This window comes from Homalodisca vitripennis, chromosome 5 (genome assembly GCF_021130785.1).
Source record: "Homalodisca vitripennis isolate AUS2020 chromosome 5, UT_GWSS_2.1, whole genome shotgun sequence".
Classification (NCBI taxonomy): Eukaryota; Metazoa; Arthropoda; class Insecta; order Hemiptera; family Cicadellidae; genus Homalodisca; species Homalodisca vitripennis.
The window spans coordinates 105,922,070-105,943,935 of NC_060211.1; the positions used below are offsets into that span (position 1 = coordinate 105,922,070).

The 21,866-nt window shown below is 34.5% G+C and overlaps 1 protein-coding gene across 1 annotated transcript in view; it reads right to left on the bottom strand.

Moving 5' to 3' along the window:
- Positions 1-15,110: 15,110 nt before the first annotated feature.
- The window catches only part of LOC124362650 (mitochondrial ornithine transporter 1), a 47,950-nt gene continuing 41,194 nt past the window's right edge, over positions 15,111-21,866 (bottom strand). Inside the window, exon 6 of the mRNA XM_046817343.1 lies at positions 15,111-21,672. Within this exon, the coding sequence (XP_046673299.1) occupies positions 21,554-21,672 (119 nt within the window). The 3' untranslated portion in view covers positions 15,111-21,553. The remainder of the gene's footprint in view (positions 21,673-21,866) is intronic.

Genomic DNA, 21,866 nt, shown 5'->3' on the forward strand with positions numbered 1-21,866 from the left:
TTCCTGCTCAATAAGGTCGTCAAGAGATATATCCTTTTTAAATGGCATCCAAGTACTCCTGAGATAAGAGGTGGCAATTACACTCATGATCCACTTTACAATAATTATTGATTTTTAACCTAAAATGAAGACTGCAGCAATACTATTCATAAGCACCAATAACATAATTTTGATTTCTTTGCAACATTCTTATTATATTTTGATTGGATAGCTCCAGAGTTGGACTTAGGAATTCTTAAGTAAAATTCCATAGCTTTCTTTCTTAGTGAGAGCTCTTAAGGTGTAATGACACAGCCCTATGATAATTTTGAAATTGGAGTAGGCATATTTGAGGTATAGATTATTTTTTGTTCGTGCTAGATTTTAACAGAATTGTACATAGTAGCTTTTGTATAACAGAAGCACAAATACTCAAACTGTCACATATATTTCCAGTTTCAATCTTTATTTGTTATGTTATCTTATTTTCTTAGTTCAGTCTATGAATTAAACTTGTATATACCTAATAAATATGTATCCCTTATCAATGCAAAATCGACTAGATGTCTCCTTGATTGTTTTTGTAAAAAATAAAGAGGTGGGTGCACCTGGCAAAGAATGATTTTGTAGTGAACATAAACTTCCAAGAGAGCCAAGTTTCCAAATTTGATCTATTTTTAGTATAATAATATAATAAATTAAATTGATATGTTAATTAAATTAAATTAAATATAATATATTTTGTAGAATAATATGTATATGGTTCAAAAATGCAGACAACTGATTTTGTTACAATGAATATAACTGTTTACAAAAGCTCAAGAATATAACACTAAACCATAAAAGTTTGTAATTTATACTAAAATGAAAAAAACCGCTATAAATACTACACAGTTATTATAAAGTATACGACTAAAATATATGAATAGATATGTTTTTTTTTTTTAACTGACCTAAGGATATTTTTTTGAATGTTTATGATAAAATCCTAAAATCACTTCTAAAACATGGTCAATAACATTTAGTACTTTTTGTATGATAACAATTATAGTACTAAACCACTTATTCGAACAAAAAAACAATATTAGAAAATATTATGAGCCTATAATACACTGGAACACGTACTTAAAGAAATTAGATAGCTAAACATTATTTCAAATAACAAACGATTTACAACGGTTCTCAATCACATTTTACTCAGTTTTAAAAATAAGCATCACAAAATTCAGAAACTGTGAAATATCCCTGATGTGAGCTATCGACTGAAAAAAAACAGGTGATGCCTCTACAGAAACAGCAAAATAATCTAATTATTTAGATACTACCACTAGTAGAGCAGGATATTCATATGCTACAAAGTTATGGTTTAACTCTGACATATACAATATGACAAGAGGAAGAATTTTTTTATTAATAACATGTGTACTCGTATATGTTATAATGATAATATATAAACTGCTAAAATTGTCACATAGACACAAACACAAAGACCGAATTCATCAATTAATGTACATATAATATGGGAAGTGCCGATTGCAACACTGTCTATGACACCACACTTAAGATCTGAGGTAGAGATAGTGTAAATTGAAATCCTGTCTGTATCTGTAGCACTTGTAATCAATACCATCAACCATGTACTGTATCAACTCTCCCCATTATTCTGTTTAATAAGATTCTCGCACAAGCTAATGGCTTATGAGGACGGATAGAATAAGAAACAACAAAGCCAGATATAAAATTGCATCTTGTAGCAATTGCACAGTTTGACACAATTTTTTAGCTGCACAGCTGATTGTGAGCTTTACAAACAAGACCATCCCATTAAAGTCTAAGTAACGTTTTGAAACACTGAAATGGGTGGAGAAAGCCCAACCTATCCTTGTCTGTATCCTTGCTTCGTATACAATGACATACTGCGATCCTAATCTTAACCTGAGACTTGCTTTTAATGTGTTAAAAAATAAATGATAAAGAATATCAAATGATACAAAATTTAGATAGCATTAGGAGTAGATCTAGTAGCTTGTATGACACAGTTCACGAAAGGGTGTTTGCTCCTCCACCACTTAACTTTCCCTCACAAATATATTCTGTTTCTTCCCTCAACTTGACCCAGCAATGTAGATATAAATCCTCAATACTACGTTGAATTTCCAAATTCACACATTTGGTAACAAATAAATTAAAATAATTCATAGACTTATTTTGAAAGAATCAACTTATATTTTTTATCCCTGATGGGAGATATACAACTTGATGCCCGGTAAGACAAGGCTTGAACGGAAAAATAAAAACAAAATTAGACTAGATCAGAAATAATAGTTAAAAGTCGTTTAAGAAAATTAAATTTCACTTTAATTCTCAAATCTAATATTATTTTAAGTCACATACCAATTATTATACTTTCTACATTGAAGTATGAATAAAAGGAGCCTAATGACATATAATGTTTAAAGCCTGTTGTGCCCTGATCATGTACATAGTCGTATCAATTAATAAGAGTTAAGCGTGTATGCTTCTACTCTTACCATCCTTCATTAACCAAGGTCATAAGTAAAATGGGATAAGTAGGGATGAATTTGGATTTTTTTCTTCTGGAGAATATGCATTTTTTAAACGTATAATGCTCCCAGACACTCTCGTATTCACAGGTAGCTCATTTAATATATTTTTTTTTTCTACTATTCTAGAACTGAATAAAATATATGTGTAAACTATATTGTCAAAACCTCAATGAAGTTGAACACTAACGTTCATGTAAGGTATTTGTCTTGCCACATCTCAAATTAGTAATGGATTCATTTTATAACATACTTTGGACTGGATTGCAATTTTTTCCAAATCAAATGTAGGCAAATGCAAAAGGAACACTTTCTCTCTACTTCCGTAAAATGTATTAAGGTCTCAATACATTAAGTGGTTGTATTAAGACATACCCAATGTTTAGTGATAGGAGTATTTGGCAATGTCTCACTTCCCTTTCGTTAACTTTGCAAATTAAATATGAGGTGTGTGGGGCATCTATCTCGTGACCACAAATGGCATCCCTAGATCGTGGGTGAGACAGCTGCTCCAACATCGTTTTGAAATCAAAGATACTTATAAATAGAGAAGTAGCAGTCTCATTGTCTCATCAGGTGCACAATTGAGTGCGCTACAATGTCTGACACTATCTCTAAGCGCGATGAAGCCACTGAGTTTTTCTACACATCGTTTAGCTATTGTATAAAGGGTTGATTCAATCCCCAGGAGGGTTCACTTCTGACTGGTTTATACTTTCCAGTTGAATCCCCACTGGTTACAGCAAAAACTGATGTGTCACTTAAATCTGGGCAACCTTATGGATGTCCAGGAGCAGCAAATCACTAACCATGAGATTCTGAAGCGCAAGGGTAATTTGATGTCTTCTTCTATGGGGCAGCTTATTGCCATGCACTTAAGCCTTAAGGGCCTTTTGCGCACCCCAGAAGCAAACCAAAAGACCGACCAGTCTACGGTTTCAGCAGTACAACAGACCGCCAAAAACAATCAAGTCCTCCTGGGGAAATTCACGACCCTTGTCCAAACTACCAAAGAGCATACCGCTCCCTTACAATTGCAGTACAATCCAAAGAGCAGGTGTTCAACAGTTTTCTCCTGCTCATCACACATTCTACAGAGTGGATCTCCTGAAGGACACCAACTCTGTGAATATGCTTCCTCAGGTGACCTTGTCCCATAATCAGACCCATAACCCAAGAAGACACGATCTACTTAGTGAGAGAAGGTCAGACGCCACTATAGAGGAAGGCGAATGTAGAACCAGAGACCAGGGGATGTAGAGATCCCCTTATGACCAGGAACCATTAGTCACATTGCTGATTCTGGTAAGGGAAGAAATGGCTTTATAGCAAATCCCAGATAAGTTTGGAATTGAACACACAAGATTCCAGTGCCTTCAGTACTGCCTAGCTATTTTTTTTTTTTTTTTTTTTTTTTTTTTTTTTTTAATTTAATATCTTTATTTATATTTTGCACATGAGTACAATAAATAGCGTCACTAAAAATAAGTTACTATAATAGTTATGAGTAAAATCATAATATTGTATAAAATTCTTCAAATGAATAAAATGCCTTTTTGAATTAAATACTTTTTTAACATTGATTTGAACTTCTTTATGTCTCGAACACTTGATATTTATTTTTGGAATTGATTTTAAAAATTTTATTCCAGCATAAGAAGTTTTTTTTTTATAATACTCCAAATTATGCTTAGGTAATACTAATTCCTTCTTATTTCTAGTGTTATATGTATGATTTTCACAGTGACTCTTGAAACTGGACTGATGATGAGTCTTAACATACATCACACATTCTAAAATGTAAAGGCTATGCACTGTTAAAATATTTAGTTCAGTGAAATGATTTTTAACTGATTCTTCCTTATCAATTTTTAACATTATTCGCAGCGCTTTTTTTTGCAAGATAAGAATTTTATTAAAATTTTGATTTTGTGGTTCCTCCATACACACCTATTCCATATGCAATATGGGATTGAATGTGGTCATGAAAGACCATCTTTAAAGCTGATAAGCTGCATAAATAAGACAGTCTTTTAATAGCATATATTCCAGAATTGATACGATTTATCACCTGTTCAATATGCAAATCCCAAGCTAAGGTTGTTGTCTATGATTAGTCCTAGAAATTTTGTATTGCGAACTTGACCCAAAACAGGAATCATTTAATAAGATATTGGGACTTGAGTGTTTTCTACTTTGTTTGGTACTGAAAGAAATAAAGTTAGTTTTCTCCGTATTTAGAACTAATTTGTTGTCAATGAAAAATGTTTGTAATTTTGAAAGTTCCAAAATACACCGTTATTTCTAATTCAGCTTCTGTTTTGGCAGAAATGATTTAAGTTTTGAGTCATCTGCAAATAAACAGAGCTGGTTTTTGTTATTTTCAAGAATACTAAGGCACTATGGCATTTCCCTTATGTAAACAAATAAATAATAAAGGACCCAAAATAGACCCTTGAGGTACTCCATTTCTTACTTTTTGGATGTTAGATTGAAATTTTTGTAATTTGTTATTTTCTATGTGAGATATCTCAACATACTGTTTTCTATTGGAAAGATATGTTTCAAACCATCTTAGATGGATGTTATTGATTCCTAAATTTTCCAATTTCTCGAGTAAAATGTCATGAGATATGCTATCAAAAGCTTTTGACAGATCCATGAATATTCCTGTTACATTTTCGTTTTTGTCAACTGATTCTATTATAGATTCAGTGAACTCTACCAATGCTGTTGTTATAGTAGATTTATTTTTTCGAAATCCATGTTGTGCCTTGTCATAAAGATCATTTACCTCTAGATGTTTGACTAACCTATGATACATGGTTCTTTCAAAAATTTTTGAGATTGATGGTAAAATTGAAATTGGACGATAATTTTGAATATCTGTTGCTGAGCCTTTTTTGAAGACTGGGATAACCTTTGAAACTTTTAATTTGTCAGGAAATATGCCTGTAATGAGAGAAGAATTTATTAAATGCAATAATGGTTTACTTAAGGAATGTTTGACAAATTTTATCAATTTCACTGGAACTCCATCATATCCACTAGACGATTTTATTTTTGAGAGAGTCAAAAATTTGTATCAATTCTGTTTCAGTCAAGGGTGGGCATTGAAATTTTAATAAAGTGTTACCAGGTTTGTGATTGTCACATTTGTCATATTTTGGCTGTACTGAAGGAAGATCCTTTAACAGTGCATCTGTCACATTTATAAAATAATCATTAAAGGAGATTGCAATAAGAGATGGATCACTAATAGATGATTCTTTAGTTTTTAGTACAAGATTGCCTTCACATTTACTTTTATTCTTTTTTGTTTCTTTATTTATAATTTGCCATGTTGTTTTACTAATATTTTCTGTGTTTTTGATTTTGGTATCAAAAATAATTTTTTCTTACATTTAGTTAGTTTTGAATTGTATTGTTTAACTTTATTCTTAACTTCATTTTTTAAATTATCAGATTTTGTAAGCCTTGACAATTTACTAAGACAAATTTATTTCATTTTTTTCATCCTTTAAATCTTGTGTAATCCCAAGTGTGCTTTTTATTTTTTCTTTTTTAATTTGTGTAAGCGGAAAACAAAGATTAAATTAGTATCTGAAGATACTGTCAAAAACAATCATATTTTTCATTGACTGTTGAGTAAAAGACTGGGAGCCAATCTTCTTTTTCCAATAAAGATTTAAAAAAGTACCATATTATTTAATGAAAATTGTCTTCCAACAAAAGTTAATGTTTTCCCAGTTTTTATTTGGGTTTGCAGAAGTTCGAGCATTTGTGCATCATGGTCAGATAAGGCTGTTATAATTCCTGAAACTTTAACTTCATTTTTATTAATATTTGTCAAAAAATTATCTATACAGGATTTACATGTTGGTGTCACTCTAGTAGGAAAAATCAATTAAGAAACTCATTCCAGCTATATGTGAAAATGCTTATCGTCTTACTCCTATTCCGCAGATGAAGATTCTCACAAACACACTCCATAACGACTTTGATTTCTGCCTGAAAGATTGTGGAATAAGGACCCATAGGGACCACCACTTACCTACATGGTCTTACGCTGACAATTCCAGTGCCTTATTTAGAGTAAATTTTATTAAAGAGCCGTCTATAAACCATTCAAGCTCCGCTGATGGAAGAGGTTTCTTTCCTTCCAACCAATCTTCCCTGGAAGGTATAACAATCCTAAAGTGTTTGTCAAAGGAATTTTCTGATTAAAGACCATGTGCAAAGCATTCCCCTGAATAAGGATGCTAATTCCGCAGTCCCCACTGATGCAGCCCGAGGCCAACCAAAGTCCCACCTGCTGAAGACAGTAGGCACTCCTCTTGGCCATAGCCCAAATGACAATATCCATGGGGGCGAGGTTGAGGCAACAGTCTAGAACTGCCCCGGCGAACTTGGAAAAACCCGATTGATAGCAAGGTAAGCCATTGGTTGCGGAAGTGGCGGAGTCTTCACACCCCAGCACATGTGCCAAGCCAGAGCATCCATGAAGCACACGCACAGCTATCTTCTCTCTTCTTAAGTGCTGTATTTTCATGCGCGCGCACCTGGGAACTGCCTGATCCAATTCTTGACATCTTTGATTATTCTGATCAGGCTGAGCAGATCTGGCGGGCTTCTTTCTGACTATCCTTACTACACTCATTTTTCATTTCGTACCCTCACCTATCGGGAAAACTTCCAAAAAATCTGGCTCCGACTATACTGTACTATCCTAAACCTAAGTTTCTTTCTTTATCCAAGCCAAGGTGGAACAGCATATACCGAAGGCTGCGTGATCAAGGGTGTGCTTGGTCGTTAATATACGAACTCTGGATACCTGGCGACCTGCAGTTTAAACATAACCTTCCCCAAGTAGAGTGGGACAATGCTTGGGGTGACCTTTAGATCTCCGCTACTCGTGGGAACACTATGAGTAAAGAAATACCAAAAAATTTTAACAAATCAGAGAACTCTAGCAGCACTCAAAAAGTGGAAAAGATGCGTAAGTATACATGCGCCTTATACAGATTAACCTTCACCACGCTAAGGGTGCAACCGACATCTTAGGTAGGAGGTTTATCTCAACAGACCTGGATATCGCCCTAATCCAGGAACCTTGGATCAACAGAGGATTGATGACTCAAGTTGGTAATCTCATATATGCTCACCACACCTACTGGGGAAGCACAAACAAAAACCCAAGAGGAGAGGAACTTCTACAGTTTATGTTCTGTAATGATTTAGTTTTGGAAAACAGAGGGTCCAGTCCGCGTCTTTATGGACATTGAAGGAGCTTTCGACCGAGTAGCATATCAATCCATGGAGACTGCTATGGAACGTTTTGGAATTCCCCCAGATGTAGTTAAATGGATAGTAGCCCTCCTAAAAAGCAGACAAGTAAAAGCAAAGTACGGAGACGAATCTGCCACAATCACGGCCCAGAAAGGCTGCCCCCAGGGGGGAGTTCTGTCCCCTCTCCTGTGGTCGATGGTGGTACATGATCTTCTTAGCAAAGCAGAGAAGAGGGGAACAAGGCTACTATGTTATTCGGACGACCTAATGCTTATGGTCAAAGGAAAAAAACAAAGGCACGCTGGAATGCCTAATTCAAGAATAACTAAACCTCATAAGCAACTGGTGTCGTGGGGAAGGTCTACAGATCAACCCATCTAAAACAAATATGATAACCTATACCAGGAAAAGAAAGTTCCAGCTTACACAACATATTGTGGAGGGAATCAGTATAAACCAATCAAAAGTGAAATACCTGGGTTTAATCCTGGATGAGAAGCTCACATATTGAAAACAGAATATCCAAAGCGACAATGGCCCTTGGGGCCTGTAAGAGACTATTTGGATTTAAATGGGGATTGAAACCTAGAATGATATATTGTATCTACGAAACCATAATAAAACCAATGGTCACATATGCTGCCTTAGTGTGGTGGCCGAAAGTAGAACAAACAACAGCTGCTAAAAGACTACAGAGTCTCCAAAGGCTAGCTTGCTTAAGCATCACGGGAGCAATGAGCTCCTGCCCAACACTAGCAATTGAAGCGGTCCTGGGATACACTCCTCTAGGGCAGGAGGTGATGAGAACAGCCGCTCTAAGTGCAATGAAGCTTCAGGGAACAAAGGTAATACATACTACCTCCTTAGAAGGCCACATGAAGATATTGCAGGTATTTCCTGATGCTGAAATGCTAACCAATGGTGTCAGACGCAATGGTTAAGAAATACTCCTTTGATAACCCATATACGGTCTCTATCGAAAGTAGGGAGAGTTAAAAAGGAGGCCTACCCTACAAAAGGAGTCCTGAAGTTCTATACAGATGGTTCACCCCTTGACTCTAGGGCAGGATACGGAATATACGGACCAGGAGTTGACATGACTGTTCCTCTGGGAAGACATGACACGGTTTTTCAGGCAGAGGTCACGGCAATAGACTCATGTTCCAGAAGGCTCATACAAATGAGGACGAAAGGATTAAAATACTTAATACTTTCTGATAGTCAGGCTGCACTAAAGATACTCGATACCTGTTCGTTTGACTCGAAAGCAGTCTGGGAATGTAAGAATGCTCTAGCTGAGCTGGCAACGAATAACAGGGTAACACTCGGTTGGGTGCCGGGTCATGAAAGCATTCATGGAAATGAAAAAGCATACATCCTCGCCAAAAAGGCAGTAGAGTACATAATGGTGGGGCCTGAGCCAGATTGCGGGATAGCCTTCTCCAACAGTAAAGCTCTGGTCAAAGACTGGGAAAAGAGGATAAGAAACATTAATCGGAGTACAGCCTCACGATTAAGACTATCCAAAATGTTGTGAGAGTGGACAGCTCTCTTAGATCAGAATAAGGAGGATATAAGACTAATATTAGGAATGTTGACAGGACATGGCCCCCTAAGGAAACATCTTATGAGGGTGGGCCTTAGCCAGACTGACAAATGTAGACTCTGTGGAGAAGAGGAGGGATCAGCAGAGCATATCTAGTTAGATTGTCCTGCCATCTTATAAACTCGGAAAAGATTCCTGGGAGCATATCTCCTCAGCCCCAAGGACATTAGAGTCAAAGTCAAAGTCAAAGATTCTTTATTTACATATACTTAAAGTACAGCAATGGCGTCAATTCTTAATATCTAAATATCTAAAAATAGTCATGTGTTGTAAAATGTTTTAGAAAAGATTATCAAATCGGTTCAACACATAAATTGAAACAACAAGTTGTCAATAGTTACATACAAAGCAAGTAGCATAAATTGTTTTTGCCTGACGTTGTCATGAGGTTAATGAATAAAAAGGTCTATATTTCTAAAAGATAAAAACTGCAAGAATATTAAAAGTTACTTAAATATATAGTTAATATTTAGAGTTTAAAAAATCCAAAATTTAGAAAGTTGTAATCAAAATTTGAATGAAAATCTGAATTTTGTTAAATATCTTGATTGTCTATGTATTCATTCAGTGTGTAGAAAGGTCTAGTTGTTAGCCAGTTGTTCAATGACGTTTTTAACTTCTTTCCTGAGAGAGTCTTCATGTGTGCTGGTAGTAGGTTGTAGAGCTTCTTGCCCATGTAGGAGGGTTTCTTCTCATACAGTGTGAGGTGATGTGCCGCCAAAGTGTAGTTTGCAGCATGACGAGTGTAGTAGTCATGTTGGTCAGCTACACCGTGTCAGGTTCTTGCCGTCAACATATAGTATGACCTCCTGGATATAAAGAGCAATCACTGTCTTAATTTTAAGCTCCTTGAATGCTTCTCTACAGGAGTCTCTTGGGCTGAGTCCATTTATAACCTTTATGGCTTTTTTCTGGAGTCTTAGAATTCTTGACAAGTTCTGTTGAGCAGTTCCGCCCCAGACAGATATGCCATACCGAAGGTAGGATTCGAAAACAGCAAAGTACGTTGTTCTAGCTGTAGCTGAGTTGCTAATGGCTTTAGTCTGTTTTAGGACATAAAGGCTGGTGTTGAGTTTGCTGCATAGTGTGTCTACATGTTGTGTCCAGGATACATTTTCGTCTATAGTTACTCCAAGAAATTTGGTCTTTTGCTTCATGTCAACGTCTGGCAGGGCTGGCACCTGGTCTCGCTTCCTACCAAAAAGCTAGCTGGTTTTGTTTTGGACATGTTTACTACCAGGTCGTTAGCATGACAGTACTGGTATGCTGTGCAGGGATATGAATGACTTTACAGCTAGCTGGTCGGTTGAGTTTTCTGAGGAGAGCAGGGTGGTGTCCGTCAGCATACATTAGTGTATTACACAGTCCATTGAGGTATTGAGGCATGTCATTTGTGAACAGTATGAATATCATGGGGCCAAGGACGGAGCCTTGTGGGACCCCTCTCTTTACTGGAAGAGGCTTTGATCTTCACACTGTAAATTTTATCACCTTATGCATGTTTAACTTCACCAACTGCCTTCGTTCTTCCAGGTAGCTCCTAAACCAGTTTATAGCGGACCCTTTTATTCCAAGGTTGTCAAGTTTTTTTTAAAATTAGATTGTGCCCAAGGCAGTCAAATGCTTTACTAAATTCAAGCATGATGCTAGTGACCTAGCCTGTCCCGACTCCAGGTGGTGTATAACTCCACTAGCTCGATAATTGCAGTGGTGGTTGATCGTCCTTTTAGAAAGCCATGTTGACTTGCAGAAAGTAACTTCTCTTGCTCAACAATGATTCAATAGTCTTCTCAGCACAACTGCTCAATTACTTTAGAAAAAGTAGGAATTGAGCGAGATTGGCCTGTAGTTACTTGGATCCATTGGGCTTCCACTTTTAAGCTTAGGGTTAGATCTTTGCAAGCTTTAAAGAGAGCGGGAATTGGCCTGTTCTTAGTGACATATTTGTAATATAGACTAGTGGAGGTGAAAGTGAGTTGGAACATTGTTTTACTAGTTTTGATGAGATGCCATCGACTCCTGCTGAGGTTTTTGGGCTTGAAGCTTTTGAGTATTTCATGTATTTCTTTTATGTCTGTAGGTTTTAGGTGTGTGAGATAGTGATTTATTTGTTTGTGATGGATGGTGTTTGTACTCTTGTTGTGCTGATTATTTATTGCTAGTGTGGTGTCTGCTACGTTAGTGAAAAATTTAATTTAAATGTTCTGCAATTTCATTTGGATTGTTTGTTTCCTTGCCGTCAATCTCCAGATTCAATTTTGTTGGCTTCTGTACACCTTTATTTCTCTGAGAGTTTATGACTTGCCAAGCAGCTTTAGACTTGTTCTCTGCGTTATTAATATATTCAGCAGATGCTTGTTGCCTGAGCATTTTGAGATGGAGGTCATAGTCTTTTTTTGCTTTTGATGCTGCTGCATTATCTTCGGTAGAGCCTGTGAGTCGATGCTTGTCAAGGCATTTAAGATAAGTTGCTTTGAGGCTGAGTGATTCCTTATCCTATGAAAGTTTTGAGCTTTTTGCTTTTTTTATTGCCTTGTCCTTTTTACTGGACAGGCATAGTCCATTGCCATTGTTATTGTTGTAAGGAAGCTGTTGTAAGCATTATCAACATTGTCAGCCGTGTATACACCATTCCAGTCTTCATTTTCCAGTACAGCTCTTAATGTGTCGATGTTATCTTTTATTAAGCTGTCTCCGTGTAAAGCTGGTGTAAGAGGTGATAGTTTTCTTAAATTGTGCTGTGGTTAACTGGGCTGTGTGGTCAGATATGCCTGCTTCTATTATTGATGTTGTGAGATTTTCCAGGTTGAGGTTTGTGCAGACACAGTCAATTGAGGAGACGGTTAATGGAGTGATTCTTGTGGGAGGGAGTTTCATTCTTGTTAGGTTGTGCCTATTCAATCTTTCATTTAAACTGCGGGTATCCCTGTCATGAGGCTTTAGGGTGTCCACATTAATATCTCCCATTATTATTAGAGAGTAGTTCTCTGCCTTAGTATCTTCTAGAAACATCGGAAATAATATCTTAGGGCTTCGTCAAGTTTTTTCACCAGGTGCCCTGTATATGCCTATAACATAGAGATGTTTTTTTCCGTGTGACACTTTTACCATAGGCCATTTCACAGGGTGAAACTCCTTACAGTGGTGTGCAATGTTTATGGCTTCAGTGGTTCCATCACAGTCATCTGCTACGTAAATGGCCACCCCACCTTTCCGTCGGAGCTCACGGCTGAAGTAATTTTTCAGGATATATCCAGGAATTCTTGTATTTCTTAGTAATTCATCCTTCAGGACCATGTTCAGTAAGTATTACTATATCTGGCTAAGTGGACTCAAGGAAGTGGATAATACGGTTTATCTTGTTTTTTACTTCCTGGCAGTTTTAATGGAGGATTGTTATTACTTTTTTTATTGTTTGCTTTGGTTTGTTCCTAATGCCTGAAATATGTTCGCTTTTTGTTGTTTGTTCCGGAAGTCCTGTGTTCTTATTGCTGTATTTGTAAATATTTTTGTTTTGTAATGTCTTCTTGGTTGTTTTCCTCCGGTGACTTCCTAAAAAATAGCTGCTGTGGTGCTGTGCTGGTGACAATGTTTTGTTAAGATATTTTTGGAGTGTTATGGCTTATGCTGCGGTTTGATATTGTTGTGTATTGGTAGGTGTTCACATCTTTAACAGGGTGTATTTTTGCTTCTGTTTGGATGATTTGAAAGTCTTCATCATCGGATGGAGGGTAGGCTGATGATTGAGTTTTTTCCCCTATATGATTTCATTACTTGTTTTTCAGTTGTCCAAGTTGTGGGGTTCTTTTGTATGGGTCTTTTCGTAGACTTTATCTATATAACTAGAAGGTGAGGTGTAGGGCAGATGGCCGCCGACAAGTGTGTTGTGTTTAGAGTATTCATAAGTACCTCTCCAATTTGTTTTTCGTCTGTGATTTGTTTCTGTGCAATGGTCAAATTTGTTTGTTTCTTTGTCTCACAGGATATTGTAGGTTTGGTTTTCAGAGTGGGGTATATTTTCTGATCGGGTGGTGGTTTTCTATGACGGGCCAAAATCCTGTTCTGTGTATGACTTTATTCTTTTTATCCATTTACTTAGTGTGTCTTCTCCAACTGGAGTATAATAAAACAAAACGATTTGGTGTGCTAGAAATTGCTACTAGGCAGTGGGGTAGGGAGTCATAGATTTCGTTGTATGTTTTAGATGCTCTGACAACGGCCACATGTTCAGCTTGTTTACCCTGAAATTCATGGATGGTCGAAGGTTGTTAAAAACCAAGGGAGATCAGGGCTCTTTTTTTCACTTTGTTTGAAGACTAGAACTTTGTATTGTTCTTTATTGATATTAAGGTGATCTATTGCATAGAGGTAAGCTGATTCTACTTCATCTTTTACTGGGTTACAGGTTTTACAGAGAACAGGAGCCCTCAAATCTGATTGGTTTTTGCAAAAGCCTCGGACTATTAGGACACAAAATTAAAGTAAGGGAGGCGCAAAGGTTCTTTTAGGACTAAGCACAGTGACAAACTGTCCTTTTCCCTCAGGAAGGAAAAAAAAGCCATCCTTTGGATACCAGCCAGGCCAACTACCACCTTATTGGCCTCTGTTTTTGGCCACCAGACAACAGCCCCAAATATTAGTGCAGGTCTGACCATAAAGCCAATACAAAAGCATCGACACCAAAGCTGAAAATGAACCTTTATATTATTTCGGAATAATGGGAAAGTGAACTTGGAGGTAAACTCAACATTAAAATTGAAATAACCTTTCCTACCATAGCTACATTATGTGTAGAAAGTCAGTTTCTCCACCCCACTTAGAGATCATGTCAGAAACATTCTAGTGCACTCAATTATGCATCTGATGCCACTTCACCTATTTATAGGTGTCTTTGATGTCAAAATAATATAACGGTTAGTTTTGAGCTTCATCGTCACGGACTTTCTTTGGATCTCTTCAGACGAACATGACTCCAGATTTCATTCCAAATCAACATTCAAACTGAATCAACCTTTCCTACCATAGCTACGTTATCAGACACCTCGTTAACAAAATATAAAATGTAATGTAATCCAGGTGAACATTTTTATGACAAACATGTGTCGAGCAAGTAGTTCTGGCATTTTATACTAGACATCAGCACTTCCTTGGTCCTCTGTTATGAGTGTTTCATCTTTATGACTTTGTTGTGGTCATACAGTGCAGACAGCTACAGCAAGTTGTTGCGTGTCATCCATCCATCTTGGAGTATTTTATGGTTTATTTCTAGTGTTTACACTATATCCGACACAAAAATAGACAATGGTGGTATGTTTAGATAGTGGTGGCATGAATACGGATACTGAAAATAACTCTGTGGGCAATATATAAAAAATAACCAAAATTTGAGACACTAAAAATAACTTTTTTGTGTAAAAAGTATACATCTAAACTCTACAAATCTGTTTCTGCAAAAAAAAAAAAAAAAAAAAAAAAAACAGCAAAACACTTCAGCAAAACAACATAGATTAAAATACAAAAAGAAAACCATTAAGGGTGTCTGTACAATCCAGGAATAATAATACTCCGAGACGGTATATGGTGTCGTCATTTTAATTATATGGGATAATAATTGATTTTATACATCTAAAATAATATTATGGGGATAGGAGGGACAAAATACAATAATGAGGTAAGTTCTACTTATTACTTTATTTGGCACAATAATATACAGTGAAACATCACTGGTATTACGGATAAGTAAGTAACTTAAATTAGGCCCCTTAGAGCAAAACATTTTATAGTTCAGATCATCCAGGGGATTAGAAATTTTAATACCTAATTGAGTTAATCTCATTAAACTAAGCAATAAATAAAGAATATAAATTATCATAATTACATGATTTTCAATATTTATAGGTACAGAACCACTTTGAGAACTGTGTCTAACAATAAACATCCCAAAATTATGTTTATATTTCAATTAGATTTGTTTTGCATACATTTCCATTTGTTAACAGCTAAACCATTTTTTTTTATGAATGAAATACTTTCAAAATTAGAATTACTTTAGTAAACATAATCTAAAATCTAGAAACAACAATGAAAACATATTTCTATAGAATTACAAGGGCTATTCAGAAATGGAATGTTTTCATCTGACGCTGCCAGGTCGCCAATCATTTATATATTGGTGTGCTCATACTCTGCTCCTCATTCAGAGTCCAGCGGTGACAACGGGAACAACCCCTTGCTGCCCATTTTTGTTATAATCAAATTTGGAATGAGTGCTGCAATCAAAAATCCTGCCAATTGTGAAGTGGGGTCTGTGATTCGATTTTGGTTGGCAAAAAAAATAAAACCGATAGAAATTTATTGGGAACTGTGTGAAGTGTACAGGAACAACATAATGACTACAATAATTTCTGTCAGGAAGTGGTGCATTCCGTTTAAAAATGTCAGAACAAATGTTTATATGATCAAGAAAAGAGTGGAAGTCCGAGCATTGCGACTGACGAACTGATCGCCAAAGTTCGCCAAATGTTCGAGAATATCACCGTTTCACAAACACCGAGGTTGATTTTCTAGAGCGTGGTGCATCAATAAACTCTCGGTACTTCCAAACACTACAAAATCTTAGGAGAGCTAAATGAAGACCTTGCTAACAACACAGTGTTTTGACAATAATGAGGAGGTAAGCGTCACTCACTGAGTGGCCGAGATCTCAAACGGCAGCAGAATTCTATGACATACGAATTGTAAAGCTCATTCACCGCTATTATGAGTGCCTGTATTTGTATAAGTGATTATGTAGAAAAGTAGTATTTTAGGCTCTCTTTCACATGTATATAATAAATTTTTTTTCTTGTACTTGGTTCTTTTATAATTCCAAAACGTTCCTTACTTCTGAATAGCCCTTGTATATATATGCATCAAGATTATATTAATTATCTATATAGTTAATTTTTACAAAATATTAAATGTGATTGTCAACTATTCAGTCCAATAAAATAAATATTTATTAATCATTGTTTACCAACTTCTCCGCAAAACATAAAGCATATATTGGTCAAAACAACAAGCATTGTACCACACAGTACAATTTGGACAGTATATATATAAATAGATATTTCACAGTTTATAATAATGACTATGTTTGTTTAGTAAAAAAACAACATATGTACATAACAAATTTGTATGTTCCATTATAAAATGATTAAAAACATATAAACGTGACATATATATTTCATAACAATTGCTTTAACTAATTTAATAATTTAAATTAATCTTTACACAACCAAGAACTAGGCTAGGTAGACCTCGGCAGTTTAGGAGCCAAAAACCAATTTTTATTGTATAAACACAACCTAATTTTTCATTAAATCAATAGAGGAATTTCTCTTAAGAAATAAATTGATTGTATCACCCACACTCGTCTTGTTGGAAGCTGGAAGTGAGAGTATCTAAATGGTTAAAAATATCAAAAAGTAATTTTTTCTCAGATCATATTTTTTAGCTGACATACTAAAAATCAACTATTAGTTATATTACAACCAACCAACGAGATAAAATGATTAAAGTAACACCTTTTAGCCAAATACTTGGTCTTATAAGATTGGCTGACAATGATTTAACTATTTTCCTGATAGTTGATTTAAAATGTGTAAAGCTAACAAAATATGAAATATGAAAAATTTATCAATAGGTTTTAACTCTGTTGATACTTATTCATTTTAACACCCTAAAAAATTTAGCATTGCTGATTGAGGAATCTCCCCCAATCCCTCCCTCAATCAATCTTACAAAACACCCGGTTGTGTGCCCAAACAATGCAAATTGGCTATTGCCTCATGGAATACAAAGCAGATGCTAGAATCCTAGTTGACTATGGCATAGAGAGAATATTATGGGTTTAAAAGCTGGCTGCAGTGAAATGACCTCAAGGTTTCTCCCATAAGAACAATGTTATACCATACACATTTAAGCCCTTGTTTTTTATTGCAGCATTACAGGAGATGTCTCAGTTTAAAGATATAATTAATATTCACTTCAATTCTTTGTTGTTGTTTTTTGTAACACATAATATACTTTTTTAATGTTTAAACAGTGATAAACAAAAATCTTTTACATTTTTCCTGAATAGCCTATAAAAATAGTGCAAAAACTAAAATACATTTTTATGTGAACTAATTATATCTCTAAAATGGAACTCTCATAATTCTAAAACTAAAAATACGGTCATAAAACTGCATAAGCTTTAACATTGGTTTTGTGGGGCTACAATAAAGTTGGTAGTCAGTAAAACCAGCTCTTTAGAGTTAATTAGCACTAAAAGTGAAACAGAGTTAAAGACCATAACAAGATATAACAAAAAATAAAATTTAAGAACAATCACACAAAAGGCAGTGCAAAAATAGAAAGCATAGACAATAGTCTAAGCAATGGTATGTAGTTTTGGAAATAACATCCTGCTGTTGATGTTTTACAAATATTCTACTTAACAACTGAATGCACATAACATTTAACAGCAATAAGCCTATTTATACCTCAAAATAACTTACAATGAATTAAGTACAAATAACATTAACAATAAAGTTTTATATTAAACTATTGAATTTAAATTATGTATATTATTAAACTGTACATAATAAATGGACTTTTTTAAATAGAGGGTAGACTAGTTTGTTCGTGTATTGCTGCCTTCAATTTATTGTGAGATGATGAGGAGTGAGGGAGGATAAGGGGAGAGAATGAGAGCTGATATAAGATTCAGGAGACCTACCCAACAAACATTTTACAATCTTAAAGCAACAAAGAACTTTATACCATTGCTGTTTCTATTCAGCTAGTGACAATGGGTACCATGACACAAAAGACTTTTTATGAGAGCTATTTGGAAAGTAAGGTCCAATATCTGGTTTTTAGAGGAATGGGAGAAGCAGAGTGACTTCTACATAGCTGTGTAGTGCAAATAATTATGTCTAGTTGTGCTGTGGTAATGTAGTTAACTATTTTGCAGTGTTAATCAAAATTGTCGCTTGTAATGAAAGTCTACTAACAGTGAATTGTGTACTGTAATCTGTTAAACAAAGAGCTGTAAACATTCATCATGGACTTTTTCAGCATCTGGAGAAGGCATTAGGAACAACAGTGCTGTAAAAGAATGATGTCCTCTGTTTCAGGAAGACTGAATGAGTTTCAACCATTTCCTAAAATGAATGTCTAGGATCACACAAATCTGAAGATGATGACGAATTATATTCAAAGCATGGGTTATTTCACAAACAGAATTCTACAACATGAGCACTCAATACCTTGTTTCTCAAAATGATGTGTCTTTATGGAGGAGGCAAATATATAGAAATATAGCAGAGTACCTTTTAATGCTTTATATACAGCTGAACGGAATTTACTATCTGAACAGCCCTTATGTGAAAACACTCAGCTAAGAGTAACTTGACAAAAAGTTTCAGGGAATGTTATTACATATAGCTTGAAATTGTAGCTTAAAAATTCTTACTTCTGACAAATACTAAAAAGAAATAGATATGATAAAGACAGTAATATACGCTCCTGGTATCTTCTTCCTTCAATCTACACTCCAAATTTGGGAGAAACAATTACTCCTCATCACTCCACACCATTTTAAAGTCAATAAACATAAATACTGCTTATTGCATCATGGAACTTACTGAGTGGCTACTTATTAAGTACAAAACATATACTTATTCAGTTATAAGCTGCACAATTATTATTAACAATGAATAAAACTTACATTACAATATGATAGATACCATTTACTTGTAAATAATCTGCATTTCAAAATATATTGTTTGATCCATTTTTATTATTAACCCTTCTAACCCCGGCTATTATATCAAGTGATGTCGCTCAAATCGTTGTCATTGCCCACATCCATGCCACTTACTAACTGGTGTATTTTAGATTATGGGAGGCTTTCAACGATACCTTTTACTCATTTTCAAATCAAATAGCAAACAAACTAAAATTTAATTGCTGATTTTAAACCGTTTTAACCCAAAAACATGAAGCAGGGTTGAATATTCACAAAGTAGTGAAATACAGTGAGCAGTCAGGTGAGATGAATTGCAATCTCTCAATCATAGACTGACAAAATACAAAGTTAGCTTTACGAACTAATATATTTTGATACAATATATCTTTGTAAACAAGTCTGTGGAATTTTAAAGCACTTGGTAAAATAGGTTGCCAGTAAAATAATAAAAAGTGTACCTCCGCACTATACGGACGTCTGGAGTTGACACCATTTTTACAACTTATAACAAGGATGTTGGGGTTAAAGGGGTTGTAAACCACTATAAATAATTATTTATTTACACTAATTATTAGTAACTGTTGTAGAATGAAAAATAATCTATTTAAACCATATTAAACATATTGTATTACACAACTGTACCATAAAAATACAGTATCCCTGAATATCGGTTATCAAAGTAGTATAACATTATCAAAATCATTCTCAAAACAGACATGGCAAGGTAACACCATGACTGATGGGTAGACTATAGACATTCTGGAATGTCAGTATGTTGTACGTTTATAATAGTAAGAGCAAATGAATACAACAATATCCAAAATAAAAAATATTTGTCTTGTATAAAACCAATCTCTTCGAACATGGCAACTATAACCAGAAATTCTGAATGTGGAGATTATTTCACACAAGTTTCTACTGACAACTGTTTAAGCAGGAAACAAGCTTCTTGATCGCTAAAGGTAAGAATCAACCAACAGTTTTTACGAGGGAAAGTGTGCACAGATGACAAAGGTTACGAGCAATAGACTGCTGCTTCCTTCCGCCAAGTACAAACAATAGTACTAGAAGAAACATTTGAGACACTTCCCGTCCTGTAGTGCTCTCTTACAATTTATACTTAAGTTAATGGAAAAGCAAACAGCTTTCTTTTCTGGTAATAAAGCTTTAAAAATCTAATGTTTTATATATATATATATATATATAATTTATTTATTTATATTTTTTATATATTTAATTTATTTATATATAAATTAATCTTGATTCTTGTTTCTAATTACTTGAGGTTAACTATCATTGCATCAATATCGAAAGACGTGTCAGTAAATAAAAAAATATGTTTCAAGGGTATTATGTTTCATGTATTTCAATTTAATTACTATAGTGAATTATCAATTTCAAAATACATAAACCTGGCTTATATAAATATTAAATATTATGTTCAAGAACATTCCTACTATTTTTTTAAATGGCATTCTGTAACATCAATACTATTTATTAAAAATTACACGTACTTGTGAACCAATTAATCTAATAGTCTAGGAGCCAAAGAGCCAATTTACATTGTATTAGTACACAAAGTAGTTTTCTTTAAATTAGACTAGAGAATTTCTCCAAAAAAATTTATTATCAGCTGAACTAGTTTTGGTGAAGGTTGAAATGGGAATGTATAAAAAACAGGCAAGAAATTAATGCAAATTCATTCAAAAGTTATTTCTTAATGTAATTATTATCTCTTCGCCTTTTTAAAACCAAGGCACTAAACTTGATCTCCTCATCTTGTCACCCATTTTAATACCCCAGCAGCCATGCCTGACTTTTCAAATTTGATATAACAGTAAAAAAAATACTGAAAATTACCAATAATTATTTTTATTGGAAAATCCCTACTGTCATAAATCTTAATAATAGTGACTAATTACATGCCAGATAAAACTAATGAACATTGTATAAACTCTGGTCCCAAAATGAATATACTACACTGGCAAACAAGCAGTGCATTGACTATAATCTGTGAGCACTGGTAATTAACAACAGTAATGAGTCAAATTACAATAATTAGTGAAATCATAGGAACTAAGCAATATTACGTATTTGGTTTAAAAGTTAAAACTGGTATCTTTCAAGGCATTAGTTATTATTATCACAACTTATGGAAGCATTAGTTAGTATTAATAAGATGTGCTATGAATAGAGTAACAACCTAAGTCTTATCATTTATTAAATATAAATTAAACTTCAAAAATTTGTCTTTATTGGAATTTTGTACATATATGAAAAACGTTTCATACTTAAATAAATAAAATAAAATTAGAAGATAAATGTGTAAAATGTGTATGTTCAATACACTAAGCTGTTAAGGAAATGCTTTGAATTTTCATAGACCAGGAAGAGTACAGCTGTTGCTGGAATGGTTCGGATGAGAGTAGGCCTTAGTCCACTGTACAGAGCCTTTACTCCTAGAATAAACAACAAAAAATGTTACAAACTGTGCAGCATGAAACACAAAATAAATATAAATATTTTATTCATAGAATATAAATTTTACATTTTTTTTATACATAACAAAACTTTTAAATTTTAATTCAAAGAAAATATTGATGAGTAATTCTTAAATATACATACAATACTGTATGAATGATACGCAAATTAG